We start from the raw sequence: 22916 nt of genomic DNA on the forward strand, positions 1-22916 counted from the left end.
GAACAGAGGTGGGGGGAGGGGTATGGGAAACTTTCGGGATAGCATTTGAAATGTAAATAAAGAAAATAATAATAAAAAAAAAGAAAGAAAATTCCCACAAGATACTATATCTAAAACACTAAGTATATGGAACGCCTCCCCCCCCCCACGAAAAAAAAAACTATTGAAAACTTCAAGGAGAAAAAATATAAATCATATATAAAGAAAAATCATTGGAATAAGCTGATTTCTCAGCGATAACGTTGAAAGCCAATAGAACCTATAGCAATGTACTCCACATCCCCATATACCCTGACAGCCCACCTAGACTAAAATACCCAGCAAAACTGTCTGCTATTGTTGAAGGAGAAGAAATTTTCTACAATATAAATAGCCTAAAACAATTACATGCAACAAATTAACCTTAAAGAAATATAGGAAGCAAAATTTTGGACTAAAGAGAGGAATAAGCATGATCAAGAAACTACAGGAAAAATTATTAAGCCATAATTACTAAAACCCAAAGGACCACTGATGTGGGGTGGTGGGCTGTGCACAGACAGCCTGGTCTCCGGGGGAGCAAAGGTCTGGAACCCTGGTGTCCCGGTGGGTGGTGATTTCCACCTGCATGGGACAGAAGGTGTTCGATCATGTCTCCTAAGCCCCTGGGCCCTGTCGAAGTTACGGGCCCTACAGTTCCCTGCAGAAGAGATGTGTGGCTATCAGTCACATAGGAACAGCACCACGCCTTCCCACATGCAAATAAGGATTCTCCCAAGCTCTCAGTCCAAGCCAATGAGAGGTACCTGCTGTTGAACCCTGAATCACCCCTAACACTGTATATAAATCCTATCCAGGGAATTAAAGGGGTGCGAGAACTACTCTGTCGTCTGAGCCTTCTATTCTAAGAGCTGTAACACTTAGGAAGAGGCCTGCTCTCCCAAAGTGCCACATGAAACAGTGCCACACTCCTCACTGGCCAGTCAGCCCCTTGTTCACCCAGCCCAATTCAACTCAGTGCAAGGCAGCATGGAGTAACCAAGTAATCAGACAGCCTTGGCGAGGACAGAGGTGGAGCCAACTGCAGCAACAGAAGAGGCAAGCAACTTCCCCTCTCTGCCCACACTCGCTTCCCTTCAGAGGAACTCTTGCACCAGGCCAGGCCAGAGATCTTCGTGGAAAGCCCCTGGTACACAGGGCCACACACCAACTGCAATCAACACATACTTTCAATAACCTTAAATACCAGTGACCTCAATTCTCAAGTCAAAAGAAATTGGCTTGGTAAATGTATTAAGAAACAAAATACATATGACTGCTTTCTACAAGGAGTGTATTTTTTTTTAATTTGGTTTTTCGAGACAGGGTTTCTCTGTGTAGCCCTAGCTGTCCTGGAACTCACTTTGTAGACCAGGCTGGCCTCGAACTCAGAAATCCACCTGCCTCTGCCTCCCGAGTGCTGGGATTAAAGGCATGTGCCACCATGCCCGGTGGCAAGTAGTGTATCTTAGCACTAAAAATAGGCACTTCAGTAGAGTGAAAAGAGTTAAAGGGTGCACTGCCCTCTGATCATATGGAGCCAGGAAGCAAGCAGTTACTACTATCCTAATATCTTACAAGACTCAAATCAAACTAAAACTATCTTGAAAGAGATAAAGGATAATTCATTCTAATCAAGGGAACAATCAATGAAGAAGAGATACTATCCTAAACTAAACATTAAGTGCACCAAGCTCAAGTACAACTAATTTCATTTTTTTGTTGTTAAAAAAAAAAGTATTACTGGATTTCTACTAGATTGAAAGCACAAATTAAAATCAATCCATTAGTAGTTGATGATTTCAATACCTCAATTTTCTAAAATGGATAGATCATCTGGACAAAAATAAAAGAGAAGCATCAGAATAATATAATATTAAACATCAAATGGACTTACCAGGATACACCATTTCAGTATCTCCAAAGACAATAAAAGGTCTAGGAATGAACCTAACCAAGGAGGTAAAAACCAACTACAATGAAACATGAAACCTCTGAAGAAACAGACTGGGGAAGACACTAGAAAAAGGAAAGACATCCTAAGTTCATGGGTTGGCAGAATTCATTTTGTGAAAATGACCATTCTACCAAATTCCATTTATAGATTCAGTGAAATCCCAATCCAAATCCCCAATTCATTCTCCACAGAAATAGAATAAAACTACTCTAAAACTCATATGTAACCACAAAAGGACCTCAGATATCCAAAACAATCCTGAGCAAAAAGAACAATGCTATAGAGATTGCTCCATTCCAGATATCAAGATATATTAGAGATACATAGTAATAAAATACGTAGTACTGCACAATAATAAATGTAGACACATGGGTCAAAATTGGAGAGTCAAATATGATTGCACATAACTTCAGCCATTTAATATTTAACACAGAGGTTAAAAATATACACTGGAGAGAAGAAACTATCTTCAAATAATACAGAGAAAACTGGATGCCTAGAGGTAGAAAAATGAGACTAGACCCCCCTCTATCACCTTACCAAAATCTAACTCTAAACGGATAAAATTCTTCAATGTTAAACCTGACACTCTGAAACCTATAGGCGAAAACACAGGCTGTAGCATACCTGAAAGAGTTGTACAGAAGGACTTTCTTAATTAGTCCCCATTTGTCCAAGTATTAAGGCTAACAAATGGGAAATGGAACTTCATAAAACTAAATGACCTCTGAAGAGCTAAAGAAACAGTCTATCAAGTGACCAGGAGGCCCACAGAATGGGAGAGAATCTTTGCCAGCTTTACATCTAACAGATGATTGATAGACAGAATATAAAAAGAACTCAAGAAAGCAAAGAACAAACAAAAATTGCCAAACATAAATTATCTCAAAATATATTCATCATCCCTAGCAATTAGGGAATTATGCATCAAAACAGCTTTGAGATTTTATCTTACTCCATTGTGAAGATAAATAAAACAACCAGTGTAAGATGCTGAAGAAGATGCATAGGAAACCATTCTCTGTTGGGAGGAATACTAACTGGTCCAGCCACTCTGGAAATCAATGTAAGGAATTCTTAAAAAGTTAAAAAATGAATTTACCATATTACCAGACTCCTCCGCATATGCCCAGAGGGCTCAATATCCACAGATACTTGCTCATCCATGGTCATTGCTGCTCTACTCACAATAGCTAAGAAATAGAAATAAAATAAATGCCTTTCGACTGATGAACAGATAATAAAAATGTGGTATATTTACACTATGGAACACTATTAAGCTATAAAGAAAAACAAAGTCATGAAATATTCAGGTAAATGAATGAACTAAAAACAAAGATCATAGTGACTGAGATAACATAAACCCAGAATGACAAGGGCCACGTGTTCGCTGTCATGTGAGGGGCCTAGCTCCACATCTTCAGATATGAGTATAGAATCTGGAGTATCTGCAGAAACCAGAAAGTGACCAGAGACTATTTCACAGTATGAAAGTGGAACAGCAACTAAGAGGGGACTAGCAAAGTACAAGTGATCTAAAGGGGGAAATGTGAAAAACAGGGTGGCTGTAATTAATGAAAAGGGGGGAGATAAAGAAGAAAGGAGGGCATAAAATGCCAGTAAGGACATCAGAAAACTTACAAGGAATCGCATCATTAACTATATACCAATATTGATAATATACAAAAGCTGGTTTATGCATATACATATCGTTTAAATTCTGCCATCTGGGCTGACAATGCTTTCCCCAAGAGCCATAGATAATCTAACAAATATCCAAACACCAGTCATGAGAATCCCTCTTTTGAGTTGTTGATCAGGGTTGTCTAATAGACTTGCAAAACATTATACTGCGTTTGTTTGTCTCCCACCGGTGAAAGGAAAGTCTCCACTGCCTAGCATACCACGTATTTTGGACACAGGGATCAGAACCCTGAGCTGAATCTAACCTAGAAGCCTCCTTCCTGAGAACTAGCTTTCATTTATACCATAAGGCTCCAGGAAAGCTTCCAAAGAGGGGAAGCAATCAACAGCCCCGTCCAACTGTGGCTCCTATGGACCACAACAATGTCCAATATGGCACAATAACTTTAGGGGTACAGTAGTACCATGTATAGCTTGTAGTAACAAACAGATCTCTAATTTGATTGAAGGCCAACTCAATAAAAAGAAAATCATACCTGGTACTAAAATCTAGCCAACTACCCATGGATAGTAAAGTTACAGATCTCAAAAGAAGACCTGTGATTGACTATAATTTTACTGAACCAGCATAACCTCTACCTGCATTCCACATATGTGTCCTTATACCGCAGATAACTGTAGTTCTCACCTCTCACCTCTCACCTCTCACCTCTCACCTCTCACCTCTCACCTCTCACCTCTCACCAAGGAAAATTGCCTTTACAACAGGCTCAGCATTACAGAAAACCACAGGTTTTCATAACCCAGAGTTGTGGATCCCAGTCCCAACTGACACATCTGTAATACAACTCCTCCACCCAAGACTCAGGGATATTTGCAGAAGAGAGGGCTAGAAGGATCATAAGATCCAGAGTTTTATGTGAGACTGTGTTTGCTAGAAATGTCAGAGGAATTATACCTGTGATATTTTACCAACATGCTGTTTGATCAAGATCTGAACAAGGACAATACCACTAGGCATGCAAACATGGAAACAGGAAAGTTCCTGAGGCTTCAACCTTAGACAAAGCACTACAAACAACACCAAATGGTTATTCCTGACAACATATAAACACAAGTGATATTGTATGAACTAAGCTCTGTGTGTGTGTGTGTGTGTGTGTGTGTGTGTGTGTGTGCAGATGCGTGTGCAGGTGTGTGTGTGTGTGTGTGTGTGTGTGTGTGTGTGTGTGTGTGTGTGGATTTTTTTTAAAAAGAGACTGTGAATTTGAATGAGAAAAGGTTACATGGGAGAGATTGGAGAGAGGAAAGAGAAAATAGGACATGATGTAATTATGATACACACATATTTAAAGACTGAAACCATCAGGTACATAAGTGGTAGTCACAAGTGCTCTAAGGAATGCATGTCTGACAGTACTTGAGTATAACAAATTAGTACAGATTTGAGTCATGGAAATCTTTTCAATAATTTAAAAAAAAAACAAAGAATATTAGTTGATGTCTCTGTAGTGTAGGTCATATCCTAAATTAACTAGATTATTTTTTGAACCACAAAAAAATTTAAAACATTCACTAAAGACTTACATTTAATCAGATTGCAGTTAGCAATCCATGGTTTGAAATATTAAACAGACAACTTAAGATAAACTGTTCTGACAGAAAGATAAACCAAATCTATACCTTACTATTTTTCTTTTTTTTGCCTTACTATTTTTATATGACATTTTTCATTATGATCTTCAAAATAGCTATCTTGTATGCTTCTGCTATAGGAAAATAAACCTTTTAACTTTATATTTAAGCAACTAATTTTATATTTTTACTTTATTTTTTTAATATTGAACAGCTCTGAAATCTAGCAAAGACACAATTATTTATAAATTAAATGTATCATTAAAATGTCAGGCAGTAATGACATTTATTGGGAAAATTGTATCTAAAACTAGATAAACATATTATCTTTACAGATGATTGGAAGATCAGGAAAAGAAAATATGAACTTCCTTCCAAATAAAAAGTATCTCTCCATAGAAAAATATTATTCTTTTATAACACAGTAATATACATATGATTTTTAATATAGATATTCCTTCCTTTTTAGTACCTTAAAAAATTGTAACGAAAATAATGATTTATTTACTTGGATTATTAGTATATTCCCACAATTTAACCTTAAAGTTTTCTTTATTGCGAACAGACTTGAATGATTATAAAATTAGAAAGATCTCACTTTCTGCAATAGACAACAGTAAACATTATGATTAAAGTTAATGTATATAACAAAGTCACTTATCTCAACCAAGTTTATTGTGGGTGGCATTTTTATTGGTGTTCCATGCTCCCATATGACGGAGAGAAATGATTACTGATTCAAGCCTAAACAAAAGATGCTGAAGTTAACTCATTAAAATGTACCTTACATTTATCTTTTCCTATTAAAACATGGTTAAAAGAAATTAGGTAGAACTGTCTCCTTCATAAAGCCCTCCTGGGGTACTACCCTCCACTGAGACATCAAGTAGCTGTAGGACTAAGCACATCCTCTCCCACTGAGGCCACAACAGACAGTCCAGCTAGGGGAAGGGGATGCAATGGCAGGGTCAGAGATAGCCAATTGTTAGGGGACCCACATGAAGACCAACTGATATAGACAAGTTAAGAAACCTTACGTTGCCTGCCAACCAAATGTATTCTTTTGAAAATTATAGGTTTTGTCCAGAGGTAATAGAGTCAAAGCCAATCCCATAATTTACTGATAGCTTACCATCTCATTACAAAGAATGGTTGAGTTCTAACTTACTGAAAATCTTGTTTTCAAAAATAGCTTTATTTTTCAAAAATAATTCTACTTGTCACTTATATAATGTCCCAGGCATAAAAACATACTGTGCATATAATATGTCTTGAAGAGGGTTAATTGCTGAACCATGTAAAATGGGTTCTATATGTGAGTTCTATTGTCAAAGCAACCCTCAGCATGGATCCTAAAACAGTACTGTAAGGATGATCTTGGATCAGCCTTCTGGCTGTGCTCTATGTGATAGGGAGGAATTGAGACAAGCTTCCATGATTAAGAATATTCCATCTGTAAACAATACACATATATGAATATAAAATATTTTAATTGAAATTATCCTATATAGGGGACAGTTTTCATCCCAGAAGTTATAGGTTGCCAAATAAAAAGGTGCTGCAGTGGAATACCTTCCCTTGAGTTGTTAGTCCCTTGAGTATTGCTAAAGACCACCAAACAATGCAAGCCATTATGTAGCTCTTGATCACTGTGGTGGTTTGAATAGGAATGGTCCCATAGACTCATATGTTTCAATGCCTGGTCCATACAGAATGGTATTATTGGAATAGGTGTGGCCTTGTTGAAGGAATAGTGAGGGCTCCTTTGCTCTACACCCAGTGTGGCACACGGTCTTCTTGTGCTATCTGCAGATCATATGTATAACTCTCACCTCCTTCTCCAGAACCATACCTGCTGGCATGCTGCCATACTTCCTGCCATGATGATAATGGACTAAATCTCTGAAACTGTAAGCCGGACCCAAATGTTTTCATTTATAAGAGTTGCTGTGGTCATGGTGTCTCTTCACAGCAATAGAAACCCTAACAAAGACAGTCACCCTCCAGAACTCGAAGATCCTATTGCTGAAAATAGTATCCACTTTGGTTACAGGACATAAAGAAAACAAGTAGGTACTGAAAACATTCAAAGTACCAGAAGGTGTTGTTTATGCTGCTAGAGAGGCAGGTTATCAACAGTCTTTCTCAGCTCTGAAGTCTATGAGCTATAATAACTAATACCTAATGGCATGGCAAGACATCCCCAAGGAATAATAGTAACACGATTATTATTGGGGTGTCCAATCACTTTCTGATTCGATTTGAAGCCCGTTCCATGGGAAGAAACAGATAACTTGATACTGTAAAACTTGTCCAAAACTCACAGTTTGGGAGATCATGGCCTTGTGGGTAAACCTGCTACTACTGTTCTACTAAATATACATAATGCCAAATTGTCCTCTAAATGTATATCTCTATATCCATAGATTAATGTTGCTCTCAGAAATTATTAGGGAACTGTGCAGTGAATAGAGGTTTGCACAGAAACATATTACTGGTCAAAGAGAATAAATGTCTGCAGGATTCTCCACCAAAATGGGAAAGCAATAATAACATCCTCTCCCTGAGGATCAGGGATCAAGGCAGAGGAGAGAGTGGAAATACTGTAAAAGCCAGTTGTCAGGAAGGACTGCAACAAACAGTGCCTTTTGGACATAAAGAGCTGTTGTATTCCTGAACCCACAGCATTTGTGTTATCATGTACAAGATCTGCACAAGGTCAAGGCAGCTAGGATTTTAGCACAGTGGGAGTAAAACAGTCTATGAACCCCACTGCAACCTGGGGTGGCTGACAGTTAATTGCTGCTTTGGGAGGGTAGGTTTTCTTTGAGGATTAAGCCCCTGGTAGGTTGGTCTTGCTCCACTGGATGCAAAAGTCCATAATACCATACCATAAGTATACAAACAGCAAAATTCAGTGGGAGGTGAGAAATAGATCTAGGAGGAGATAAATTAGTGGTTCTCAACCTTCCTAATACTGTGATCCTTTAATACAGTTCCTCATGGTGTGGTGATCCCCAACACAAAATTATTTTCTTTACTACTCTATAACTATAATTATGCAACTGTTATGAATCATAATGTACATATTTTTGTAGATAGAGGTTTTCCAATGGGATTGTGAGAACCATTGACTTAAAGGAAGTAGTAGAGATGAATATGGGTCAAAATATATTATATTAAAATTTAAAGATATTATATTAAATATATTCTAGGATCTAGAGCAGAGGTTATCAACCTTCCTAATGCTGCCACCCTTTAATATATTTCCTCAAGTTGTAGCGACCCATAACCATAAAATTATTTTGTTGCAACTTCATAACTGTAATTTTGTTACTGTTATGAATGTAATATAAAAATCTAATATGCAAGATATGTGATATGCAACTATCAAAGGGGACATGACCACTGGATGAAAACCACTGAGTTAGAGAACTGGTTCAGTGGTTAATAGCACTGACTGTTCTTCCATGGGAGCAGGAGTTTTGATTCCCTGAACTCACATGGTTTACAGCTGTCTGCAACTGCAGCTTCAGTTTGTCTTAATACCTTCTCCTGCCATTAGACACACAAATATACATGCAAATGAAGCACACAGACTTTCTTTTTAATTCCAAATTACTGATTCTTTCCAAAATAAATGAGTTTCTAAATGTTCTTAATTTTCTCACTCAATTCAGAAGTAAATCCCTTTGACTTCAATGACATGATGAATTATGCCATATAAACAGTTGGGTTCAAAGAACTAAGCTATCAGATTTACTTCTGAAAAACTACAACACTGAAAAAAGCAATACAGTGTCATTTTAAAAGGTTATCTGAAATGAGCATGACTTTACATAAATAAATTTGCTGTCCTGAGGATATAGCTTAACGATAGATACTTATCTAGCATGCATGGGGTTCTGAGTTCAGTCTCCAATATTACTGAATGGAAAGAAAGGCACAATCAAGAGAAGGAGGGGGCAAAAGAGGAAAGTAAGGTAGGAAACAGGAAATCATTTTTTAATTATTAAAAAGTAATTGTCAGATTTAAAACACACAATAAGAAAAATTAATAGAGATGTGTAAAATTCTAATTTCCCTGCTCCATGTTTTTGCTGTTCAAATGATGTGGTCATTCTGTGTTGTATATGACTTGATTGGCTCCATCTCTAAAAGCTACAATGGTGGGGAGAGGCTCGGAGGAAGCCAGCTCATCCTTTTCATTCTGTGTCAAGGTTCTTTTATTTCAAAGCTATCAAATCTCTTGCAGATGAAAATCAGAATGTGACCAGTGAGCACTATACTATGAATGCTTTGTTGTTGATCATGGGAGACACTTTTGACTGAACGGGGAAAATTAGTGGCATTGTATAAATATATCCTACAGGTCACTGGTATTTTTTAAAAGAATGTAGAATTATACAAATGATATTAAAATTAAAATCATTCTCATTTAATTCATGGCTTTTGAGGATGCCAAATTACAGTTATGGTCATCTTGATCAAATGACTACACTAATGTTTATGTAATAATCTACTGTTCATTAGAAAAGCATTATTTTAAATCATGTATCAGGACATTTATCGCCCATCATACCAAAATAAGACATTAATTTTCTTCTATAATATTATATTTAAAATAAACAACATAAAATCTGTTTCATATGAACTGCACAAATTGCATCAATATCCCTCACACTCCTTTGTGACATAGGTTTGTAATAAAACTAGAATTTAAACTAATTAATTTTAATCTTTAATATCTAACATATTATCACCCCTATCAAATAGTTCATTCATAGAAAAAGAAGCTAGAAAGTCAGAGGTTCTAAAGCAAATGTGACTTGGAGCCATATCTCAAAAATTTCCAGATAGTATTAACTATCATTTTTCTACATGGAAAATTAACATAGCAGCATGCAGCACCTCATACTCCAGGGGACTGTGTGTCAGAGGAGCTATCAGGCTGTGTGTTTGCTTTCCCTCGCTGCCAAGAAAACCCTCTCCCACGACTCTGAAGGTAGATGCTTGTGATCAGATATCAGAGGTGACCACCTGAAACTGGCAGATGGTCTGTGTCCCTAAACACGGCCATGATGGCCCTAGATAAAGGGAAAATGAGTAACCAAGGAAGCATTGCTTCCCATGCTCTCCAATACTTTAATCCTATCTTAACTTTTATCAAGGTATGAAAGATAGAAAGTCAAAAAAGGAGCTAGAGACCAACTCTCAGATGTTTCTCCAGCAGATAGCCATGAAGATGAGTGAAGACTTGCATACAGAACACAGACTTTAGATCACATGTGGATAATCTGGAATTATTACCATAAACTCAGGCTACAAGAAATGTTACTCATTTAATGTTGACTTTATGCTACTAAACATTTTCCACATAGTTCCTACTTTTTAGCTATCATACAAAGGCTTCAATTTCTATATCATTATAAGAGAATAGGAATGATGATTCATAAACCTGTTATCAAAATTACACCTGGCTGATAACCAGTTAACATTTGACAAATGACTGCAACAATATTTGAAGCATATTACTAGCCATGTTAAAAAAATAGCTTAATGTAGTAATTGCTAAATAGCCTAAATAAATCACCATAAAATAACATGAAGTCTACAATTTCCCATACTTGGTGAACAATTTCACTTTCATTCTGATGTGAATTCTTCATGTGATTTTACTTGCACATATGTAATTAACTTACTAAAATATATATCATGCTATAATTTTATAATTGATGTTTAAAAGCAAAGCAAAACTACATAGATCTATATGAAAGCTATTTCATCATTAGCAGTTACCACCAATCTTCCTGCTAATCAGAAAGGAGAAGGGTAGGACCAATAGTTGACAGGCATAGATGAAGAGATTTGGCTGGTGGTAGAGTCTGTATTGCTCTATCAGATATTTTGGGTATTAAAGCTGAGTATGCACATAGCATGGTAATGGAAGCTGATATTAATCAAATAGTGATCGGTCAATGAACAAGTTAGCCAGTTGTGCACATAATCCCATTACATCCAATTGACTTTGTTTATGCAACCAGAGGTAGAAACTTGTTTGTTTGTTTGTTTGTTTTCAAGACAGGGTTTCTCTGTGTAGCCCTGGCTGTCCTGGAACTCACTCTGTAGATCAGGGTGGCCTTGAACTCAGAAATCTACCTGCCTCTGCCTCCCAAGTGCTGGGATTAAAGGTGTGTGCCACCACTGCCCAGCAAGGTAGGAACTCTTAAACATAACAGATTTTAAATTTCCAAAGAAGGAGGATATATTGAAGTGTGATTCAAACCTCCAAGTCTGCTTGACAGTGGACATCTCAGAGATCTAACTTAAACCCTAGTGATCGCAAGGATGTCAGCCATTATGCTAAACAATGTGCTTTCATCACAGGATTCTCAACTAGGAGCAGTTTTGATTTAAGTAGAATAAGTGGAAAGCATTCTCAGGAGAGATTTTATGCACATAGTAAAATGGAATAGTAGAAATACAACCATCACTCTGCTTTGAAAGCAACACTAACCTTCTGTTCCAAGAGCAATGTGTTTGTAGGGATTGCTGCAAAAGCCTTGTAGCTTGACATGGTCTTGTATTGCTAGAATGGGTAACCAGAAAGCAAGAATGGAGATGAAAAGGGAGAAGAATAAGACAGAACTGTAGGCAGGTCTATCAAGTTAAATGACACATTTTCAGATGAAAAAAAAAAGGGTTATTTTCCACAGCATATTTCAGAAAAAGAAAAATTAGTCCACGTTAATCTTTTAGTAGACTGATAGGTCAATAAACACCACAATAAGATGTTAGCCTACAAATTCTCAATATTTGTCTTTTTACATAGCCATTAGTAGTAATTATGCCAATCATTTAATTGAGTTCTTGATACATACTTGCATCATTCACAAAAACATAGGTTATAATACACAAAATTTGGCAGCAGTTTCAAGTTGGTTTAAGTTGAAATTTTAGGCAAGGTCTCTTTGTATAGCCTAAGATAAGCATGACAGCTGTATGTAGCTCAAGCTGGCCTGAAACCCATGCTTTTCTTGCCTCCCTCTCCTACGTTGTAAAATTGCTGGATAGACCTCTATACCTATCTAACAGCAGTTTTAACACCACAATTTGTCCAGAGTGGAAATGAGGCCCAATCTCTTGGTCCTAATCTTATATTTAACACTATAAATACTTCTGCTTTCTAATCAATGATATTAACAAAGGAAATTTAACACATTCTATGTTTTTAGTCAAACAGAGCTACATGAGTTATTTGGAAAAGCTGGAGATGAATGGAGCTATACAAAATGGAATGTGATAAAATTGAATATCAGAAGCCATGATTTCATCTCAAGCTGGTCTTGAGTTGATTATTTAAATTCGAGACTCCTATGATACCAAATTCCCTACCTGAGGCAGCTTCCCCAGTGGCTCATAGCCAGCAAGGACAAGGAACAGCACTCCAAGCTGCCTCAGTGCCTTGCAAAGCAAACCAAAGATTTAATAAATAAAAACTGGGGTTGTCAAAACATAAAGCCTTAGGGGAAATAGAATATATAGTTACAGAGAGGTAGAAGGCTGGAATAAGTGAATTAAATGAGAAGGTGATGGATAAAGGGGAAAGGGAGGAAATATGGGTTGGAAAATTAATTAATACTAAGGGCCATTTGAGGACCATATGTAATATATATATATATATATATATATATATATATATATATATATATATATATACATATATATATATATCAGCTAAACATTGTTCACCATCAAATAAAGCCTCTTATGCCATGATCTAGTTGAGTCATTGGCCAAAGGGGCCCAACAGGAAGACCCAAATGATGCCAGGGATATTGGTTTATCTCTTCAAACAGATAGCTGATACCATCCTAGTGCTGATAACAACACTTACACATCTCCTTGAACATACAAAAGTTTGGCTATTGCCTAACTAGAAGCTTCATCCATACTAACTTGTGTGAATTTTTTGTTACCTCGCTTTAAGCTCTAGGTGGACCATGCTACCAGTCCTCACCCAGATCCCCTTAGATCCACAGATAAACAGATTAAAAAACAACACACACACACACACACACACACACACACACACACACACACACCAGCTAATCTTAAAACGTCTTTGCTAACTTGATGACTGGGCACTCCTAAACCTCCTCTGCCACCTCGGGCATAATCAGATAGTGTAGCCATTGGCCAATCCAACTGAAAACTCACATGCCTGCTTGGCTTTATCTCCTGCTGTTACTGTCTTTCTTCTTCCCCCATTCTCCTGATTCTCCCTATGTCTTCCCACACAACTCTAAGTGTCCTGCCCCATCCTCAGTCATTGGTCACTAGTATCTTTATTGATCCATCAGAGCTCCCAGAGACTAAGCCACCAACAAGAGTACACATGGAGTGACCCATGGCTCCAGTCACATATGTAACAGAGGATAGCCTTGTTTGGCATCCGTGGGAGGAGAGGACTTTGGTCCTGTGAAGGCTTGATGGATGCCCTAGTATAGGGGAATGCAAGGGTGGGGAGGAGGGAGTGAGTGGGCGGGTGGGGAAACACCCTCATAGAAACAGGAAGAGGTGGAATGGGATAGAAGGTTTAAGGGGAACTGGGAAAGGGGATAACATTTGAAATGTAAATAAATAAAATATTCAATAAAAAAATAAGAAATAAATAAATAAAAGAAACTAAAAAAAAAAAAAGAAGAAGAAGCAGCAGCAATTGGGGAAGAGTACCTTAGCATCAGAACCACCCTCTAAACTGACTAGTGTTCATAGTAGTGTCAAGTACTCTGCAGAAAAGAAAGGTAACCATCAATCAGCTACAAACCCTATGATTTACAATGGTGACTTGCCTGCAAGATATACTGCTGGAATAGCAGCACAAACATTGTGTGAGTAACCAATCACTGTTTGATTTGTTTTAAGGACATTTCCAAGAGATGAAACCCATGCCTGACACTTTTCAGGTGGCCACAAACTTTAGACTGGTTTGCTATGGGTCTAAAGGAAAATCAAATGCTATGGTTCTGCTAAAGAAACATTATGATAAAATGACTCCTAGTTATGTTCTGCTTAGTGGCTTTCTCAGTCATCGTCAAAGATGCCTCCTCTTGCAATAGATGGGAACTAACACAGAGACACATAGCTGAGAATGTGCAGAGAACAAGAGATTTTGGAACACTCAGTCCTAAGTGGAATGTCTTCACCAAATTCCTCCTCTCAAGGTTCAGGAAGCTATGTGAAGAGGATATGGGAAGAATCTAAGAGGCAAAGGGGATAGATGACACCAATGAAAAAGCATACTCCAGACACAACAGAATATACTAAAATACAGATGAACTCTCACAGCCTGTAGAAACATGCTCAGAGTCTGCACAGGATCAACTTAGACAGGGTTCCAAGGTGGAGGAGAGAGAGTAGATCTGGGAAACCAACCCTAACCAAGAAACTATCTGCACCTGAGACCTGCTGACAGAGTGGGGTTTTTTTTTCCCCTAATAAATTCTCACTGTATATACTAAACACACTTTAGAGTAAGTTCTATATCCATCAGTGGCTGACCAACATAAAACAAACTGGGTGATATTTTTGTAGACTATTTGCCTCAAATTTCTTTGCTTAGCCTTTTTTTTTCTTTTTGTCTTATTGGTCTTTTGCTTGTATATTGTGGTTTTCCAACTGTGGGTTTTTGTTTTGTTTTGTTTTGTGGGGTTGTTTGGTTGTTTGGTTGGTTGTTTGGTTGTCTGTTTGTCTTCCTGATTGTCGTTTTAGAGAAAGAGAGAGATAGGTTGTGGGGTTGGGTGGGTAGGGAGATGGGGAGATCTGGGAGGAGTTACAAGATGGGAAAAGTATGATCAGAATATATTGTGGGGATGTTTTTATTTAAACATCTTTAACTTTTGTGGATATAACTACAACAGACATGGTTAAACATGTATGATAATGCTGAATCTAGCACATCCATTTTCCTAAGAAGGATCTGAGAGGAGTGAGGGCTTTAGTGACAGACCTAGAGCAAGAAAAGCAGTGCACAGCTGAAAGCCAAAATCATTCTCTCTTCTTGCTGTTTTCTTCCTTCTCATTCTGTTTGTTACATTAGCTAGAGTGGAATTAGCAACCCAAAGCCAGGATGTCAGGAACCACTGTAGCCTATCACTCACAACCCTCACTTACGCATTCTCATGTTTAAGTGCACACACAAGTTCATATCTATTTATACATGCATCCATACATTCATATAAACATAAAAACATACTCAACAATACATACACATGAAGACCTCTAAATATAAATACTCCTCTCATGGGAGATTAGACTCTGCTTATTTATCTGCAACTTCCTTTTCTCCAAATGCCTCTTTTCTCTAAGAAGCAGCAGCTTTGTGATCTTTTGCAAGTCTCCAACTCTCCTGGGTCCTGTACTCTCAGCTCTTCCATAAGGGACAATTCTGGAGGATACCTGAGGTCACTTTCAGTCCTAGTATCTACATTGATCCTACAATGCTGTCGCCTCTAGAAAACAATGGATCTGGGTAAGGATTTAGAATGAAATGTAATTTCTTTATGAACAATAGGGAAAATGGCATATGCTTACAGAACCCTGAAGCTAAAGAATCATCAGGAAAACCTGAAATCAAATGATATATCCTAGACTTTGAATGTTATTTCTATCTAGTTTCATATTAGAGAAATGTTTTCTTGCTTTAAACTGTATAAATAAAAAAATATTATTTCATGAGCCATTTGTTAGATGTGTTATCTTTATCATTGTCCAAATGGAAAGCTCTTACTACTGGGTTCTCTCAGTGTGATTGACACCAGAAAATTTGTCAATCTCACTGGATGTAGAATTCAACTAATGGATTTATTCAATAATTAATTACCTCTTGAATAGCTACTTTGTGGCATATTGTACTTCTCTAAGACAAGTGTTTTTCCCAAATTTTCAATCTGAAAAACCATGTTTATTGACATAAAAGATGCTTATCAGGTTCAGTATCTTTCCTCTGAGTTCCCTTAATATTGTTAGATTTTTAACACAAAGGGAGTTCTTTGTTCTAATATGGAACTTATTTCTTCCCAACATTCCAAGACTTCTACACAATATGTAAATCTCATTGGTATAAATCTGAAATCTTTGGTATAAATCAAAACTGTTCTAGAGAAATAATAGCAGATAGCTTGAATTATAGCCTGTGGTGTCACAAAAATCGCCATCCATAGGGCCAGAGAAGTGGCCAGTACCTGCAGTTCCTCTGCAGAATCTATTCATAAAAGCCAATAATATATCAAGATAAACCAGGTTTTAATTGTTGAGAACTGGATCTATGGCTATAGTTTCAGAAGCAGAACCTCTTATTAGCAACAACATGGGGTTCTTGGAGTAGATTCTCATTACAGTGATCAGCTTCTTTAGATCTATGAGTTTGAAGAGAGTCTAAATCAAACTTTCGCTTATTGGTTTTCCAGGAGTACACCCAAATTGCTACAGTTGTTATCTTGGTAATATAAGATCTGAGATGAAAAATCAACCTCATCTCAGAGCCACACCCTCCATATTATTTCTGGAATGCTGAGCAACACAATCTATAATGATCCTATTAACTGAATAGGCAGAATTCATATGACTGCAGGTGCTGGGCACAGACCCTAGACCATGGCAGACCTGACAAGATAAGCATTGCATCCTGACCTCCTCAAAAGTCAATTAAACAAACAAGAAATAGTGAAAAACAAAGAAAAAGATTTCTTTAATGTGATCATACTAGAAAAGAAACAAGCCGCTCTGTGGTACCCAAGTCCATCTTTGGGGTCTTGCCATGAAGTTCAGACTTAAGCAAATAACAAGCAACATATACAGAACTAAGTAGTCCTGGTCCATATGTGGCCTACCCATCATTGCTTGAGCTCTAGTCTCTCCTGCAAGTTTTTCTGACAAGTTTCCAGAACTGTGTGAAATTTTTCCCAGAGAAAATTTATCCTTCTGGATGACAGCAGTCTTCTGTCTTTTCTTTCTTTCAGCATGATATTCCTGAGAAAAATCTATATATTTTAGGATTCCTTGTTTCAGTAATCTGATAGCCAAAAAAAAGGGACACAAATGTCTCTTTAGACTATCTGCATTTCTACCAGAATGTTCCTGTCAGAGGAGAACTGTCAAAACCTCTAAAGACCTGTGCTTAACAGAGCATCTGGGAGAAGGAGCTGCTAACATAATTTGTCTACACACCTCTCTTCATAGAAACTCTACCTCTATCTGAGTTATCCTTTTTGTGTTTTGAATATCACAAATATATAAAACTTACTTCATTAGAGTATTTTCCACACCTATTCATCTATCTGCTAGGTCTTTTAGCAGAGATGCTTTGTATTATTTCTCTTTTTATTTTTATCTTAGTCTTAATGCTAGCTTAGCACAGAACAAATGGGCAACATGTTTTCCCAATATGAATATCTGACTAAAATTTTAACTGAAGATTATAATAAAACCCAAAGAACATGAAAAATCACAAACTTTGTCCTTCATTGGGTATCCCTTTTTCTCCATCAAACACTTCACTGGACAATTCCAACTTGCTAAAGTTCTAAGGTCATCTTCTTTATTGCTATTGTTGTTGTTCTCATTTTGTGTGTGTGTGTGTGTGTGTGTGTGTGTGTGTGTGGTTTAGATTTGTTGTTGTTTGGCTGGGTTTACTTTTGTTTATTTGTTGCTTTTTATTTGAGACATAATCTTACTCTGCAGAGCTGGCTGGCCAAGAAGTTACTGAGATCTGCCTGCCTCTGCCTTCAGAGTGATTGCGTGTATACTTCCACGCCCAGCCTTATCTTGCTTCTAGATGTGAAATTGTAACATTTAAGTCATGAACTTGGATTACTGTCTTCTTTTCTTCATTTTCTTTTTTCTTTCAAAAAGTGTTTTTTTGGGCTGAGGAGACATAAACACTCAGTAAAGTTCTAGCTATTCAAACAGAAGGAACTGAGTTTGGATCCCCATCATCCATGTAAAACCTCAGGTGTGGCTACAAACCTCCCCAACCCTAGCACTTGGGAGGGGGGGCAATTACAAGCAGATCCCAAGGACTCACTGGCCAGCCTATCCAGTCAAAATATGAGCTCCAAATTCAGTGAGGCAATTGAAAAAGATATAACCGTATCAACATCTGGGCTACAGATGTACATAACAGATGAGCGCACACATACACACATGATTATATCACACATGGATATACATATACACATGCATAAATAGAAATTACATCACACACTTACACTCAAGATTACATAAAACACACACACACAAAGTCAAAAAGAAATGTAAAAAAGTCTCTTCTTGAATTAAATTGAATAACTCCACAATTGAAAAGCAAGCACTCCCCTAGAATAAAACAAGCTTTTGTCAGCTCCTGACACATGGATATGATGTATCACTAAGAACAATTCAGGGTTCATCTGGAGAAAAAAAATCAAAGAAATAGGACACAAAAATACTCAGCATTGATTTGGAAGAGACAGGAAATAAGGGTAGGAAAATTATAGAGAGTCATTAGTCTTATAAAATCACAGAAAATTAATGAAGTGTGCAAAAAAATGATAGTGACAGAAAAGGAGTAAAAATATGAAGTCATAAAATGTAGTAGCTTCACATTCCATACCATGGTTTTGATGACTGCTAAAAGTCATACAACTTACAAACACTAGACAAACACCTTCACTTTCACTTCTCTGCTTGACCATGACTTACCTAAAAAGTTAGAATCACCTTCCAAGGTCTCTTTACTTCCTTGTCTATCCTTGTATATTCCACTCTTCATACACCAATCAATATTGTGTCACCTAGCTAATCAAGAGCTTTCAAGAACCTGAAAATAAAACCCCGTTGAGGAAGACCATACACACGTCAGACACAGTGCTTGAAAGAGTTGATCTGGAACTGGAAGCATCATCTTTGAGAACCAATTCTCATAATATCCGAAGGTGTTGTGGAAGCTGCCAATGGACAAAAGCACCCAATAGTCCTACCCAGCCTTGTAGACTACAAATGTCACTAATGACCAGTCACGTGAGGTATCCCCAATGGTGCAATAGTGGCACTGTTATCCAGGAGGTAAGCAGCAGTTGTCTAAGTAGACACTGGCTTTCATTCAAGAGATAGAATCCATGCCTGGTGCTGTAAACCTAGCCAACTAGCCTAGGGTCATAGACCCTAGAGGAGAACCAACTGCCATTCTCTTAAACAAATATAATTTCTACATGTATTCTAACTCTGTGTTATTATACCTATAGGGAAGTGTAACTCTCACCAGTCATCAAAGAAATTCTTTGTGAAGCAAATGGAAGCTATTAGAGATCTACAACTAGTTGAAATGCAGACTGTAAGTGGCCATGTGCGGTTCAGCCCCAGTTGCGACATCTGTAATGCAACCTCTATGTCTTAAGGCTCAAGGAACACTGCAGAGGAAGGGGTAGAAAGATTGTAAGAGCAAGAGGAGGAGGACGACTGCTGTTAAACTGTATCTTCTTGACTTGACAGGGAAGTCATTCCCATGAAATATCATCAGTGTGGTTGTCTGAATACCAGTCAGCATGACAACATGGATTAGGAAAATCATCAGAAGGTTACACTTTAAATAAAGAACTACAGCCAATCAATGGTTACTGGGTACTGAGAGAGGGCAATGGTTTTCTTCAGGAATACATCCTCTGGTATGTATTTAATCCAAGCAGTCAACCCTAAACCCATAGATAGATAGATAGATAGATAGATAGATAGATAGATAGATAGATAGATAGATAGATAGATAGACAGACAGAAAGATAGGCAGACAGATACTTAATAAGACATCATTAATTTAAGAGGGACTAAGGGAACATAAGAGTAACAGTAAGGGAGAGAAATGTGAAAACAATGTAAATACTGTATTTGCAAGAAATTTTTCAAAAACAAAATTTAAAACTTCAATTAAAACAAGACAAAACACAAGCTTCCTGTCTTCCTCAAAGTAAATCGGGAACTTCAGAGTAGAATGTGGCATCCTCTCTCTCTCTCTCTCTCTCTCTCTCTCTCTCTCTCGCACCTTCAGCATCTTCTTGCTCACTACAAGCCCCAGCACCTGCTCCTNCTTCATCACGCACCTCTTTGAATGATAACTTCTCAGCCTTATTTGTAATAGCCAGAAGCTGGAAAGAACCCAGATGTCCCTCAATAGAGGAATGGATATAGAAAATGTGGTACATTTACATAATGGAGTACTACTCAGCTATTAAAAACAATGAATTTAGGAAATTCTTGGGCAAATGGATGTATCTGGAGGATATCACCCTTAGTGAGGTAACCCAATCACAAAAGAAGTCACTAGATATGCACTCACTGATTACTTCTCAAAGAAACCTATTCCAGCAATCTGACACAAATCTGAGACACAGCTCCTTTCTGTAGTGACTTCATTGGGCTATGTTCTTCTCCATACTACACTACACCCTCTAAGAAGTTAATGGACATTAAATGAGGGAAATGGATTCTCTTCCACCACAGAATGTAAGCTTTCTTTGCTTCTTTTTTTTTTTTAACTTTTCTTAGCAAAGTGTATATAGAACGGCAGTACGTGCTTATTGAATAAGCGACCCAGATTAGTATTTTATCTCATGTTTCTTATCACTCCTTTCTCAAGTCATACTTGGCTCTACAAAATGGGAAAAGCCACATCCTGCCTGCTGCACCAAGTTTCCAGTATAACGAAATTGAAAATGTTTTGATGCCTTCAAGGAATGAGAATTTAATAAATAGGACTCTGGCTATAAAGCCTCATGAAGCAGTGGAAGCTCCTACTGATCCTGTAAACAAGCTGAGTGCAAATAGCTTTAAGCCAGACCATTGGAAGCACTCATTTGGAAGAAATTTGAAACCATTTCCAGTGAGTACTAGATTATATGAGCTGTTAATATAATAGACTCTCCAATTCTATGTGAAATACCATGGCAGCACACCAGGAGGGGGAAAAATCAAACACTTTTAAAAATGATAATGAATTATATTTGGAACCCAAACACAACCTTGGACGAATGTTGTATCCCCATTTTCCAAAGGGGGAAAGTGTCTCAAACAATACAGAAGTTGGCCAGAGAATACTCAGGGAGATGCCCATCCTGTCCAGGGCCATGAACACAAACCAGAATATTTTAAAGCAACACCTAAAATTAGCATGTCAATTATCCCATATTAATGAAATACAAGTTGGACAATTACAAAGGGGCTTCAAACATGGTTTTTTTTAATCTGAATTTAGCCAGCATTTCAGTCTATTTTAATATCCAAGGACAGTAGGTAGAACCCAGATTTTGAACTGATTTCTTTTAGGCATTACTGTTTCAGTTTGTTGAGTACCTATGTTTGAGGACCCCCTATCTACTTGGTGCATAAAGCTTAAATAAATCTGAAAATTTACCCATTTATTTACTTACTTACTTACTTATTTGCTTATTTACTTATTTTTACTTCAAAAAAAAGCACTTTACTTGGATTGCTTTGATCATTTTGCACTACCCTGGAAGGACTGAGGCAAGAAACAGTCACGAAAGCAAATAAATTCTTTGATATCTCAGAGCTTTTGTCTATTTCACCCTTTTCTTCTGTGAAAAAAAAAAATTGCACCAATTTAAACAAAACAGTCAGATACAAAAACAAAATTGGGATGCAGTTCATCTCTGATTGTGTCAATTTGAATGAATTTCTATACTCAAGACTTAACTCCCAAGAAGGGTAGTTTGTAATAAAATGTGTGTTGGTTTTTCTAATTTTAAACTATAGAAATGCAATAATAAGAAAGAAAGAAAAAACTAAAGATGAGAAGATGATGTCTTAGGAACATCTTCTAGGCAGAAATGTTGAATTTGTGTGTTAAAACATTTGGTTAAAAATAAAAAGGAGTACAGCAAATAGTTCTTGTTATTTTCATGGTCACCAATTTCAACAAACACATCTATAAGCTACAATTTCCTTAACTAGAAATCAGGAAAATTAAACAAAGAAAGCTAGTGCTGAAAATTCTTCAAAACTGAGAGCATGAAGAAAACCAAGGGAAAGTAGGTCTTTGACATACAGGTCTTTAATTTATCAAAGGCTTTTCAGCTCATCCTCATCAAACACTGACTGTATCCATGATAAGATACAATGTGAACAAAGCACACCGGAGCACAAATAGAACCCCTTTGAACAAGCTTCTCTAGTGAAATGACTTTCTGCAAAGGGTGCCGAGTAACTCAAGCGGATGGCAAGAGGGCTGGCTTGTTTTTGTTAACTCAACACAAGCTCACGTCATCTGGAAAGAGGAAATCTCAACTGAGAAAATGCCTCCATCGCATTGGCCAGTGGGCAACTCTGTGGGGCATTTTATTTTATTAATGATTGATGTGGGAGGGCTTACCCACTCTGAGCGGCACCATCTCTGGAAAGGGAGGGATCTTAGAATATATAAAACTCAAGTTGAACAACCAAGGGGAGCAAGCCAGGAAGTAGCACTCCTCCCTGGTCTCTGCCCGAGTGCTTACCCAACTTCCTGTCCCAATACCCCTTTATGGTGGACCGTAAACTGTAAGGTGAAATAACCCGGTCCTCCCCGCACTGCTTTGGGTCATGGTGTTTTATCACAGCAGTTAAAAACCAA

The 22916-nt window shown here is 37.4% G+C and overlaps 1 protein-coding gene across 50 annotated transcripts in view; it reads right to left on the reverse strand.

The window, feature by feature from the left end:
• Window positions 1-22916, reverse strand: part of Mlip (muscular LMNA interacting protein) — a 243710-nt gene that overhangs the window by 100384 nt on the left and 120410 nt on the right. For 21 of the 50 annotated variants that reach the window (XM_029543238.1, XM_029543232.1, XM_029543228.1 and 18 more), the window contains one exon: window positions 11772-11843. The exons of the other annotated variants lie outside the window; for them this stretch is intronic. In XM_029543238.1, coding sequence (XP_029399098.1) covers window positions 11772-11843 — 72 coding nt within the window. The remainder of the gene's footprint in view (window positions 1-11771; window positions 11844-22916) is intronic. 50 annotated transcript variants of the gene reach the window in all.

The sequence above is a fragment of the Mus pahari genome, chromosome 10, assembly GCF_900095145.1.
Source record: "Mus pahari chromosome 10, PAHARI_EIJ_v1.1, whole genome shotgun sequence".
NCBI classification, from domain to species: Eukaryota; Metazoa; Chordata; class Mammalia; order Rodentia; family Muridae; genus Mus; species Mus pahari.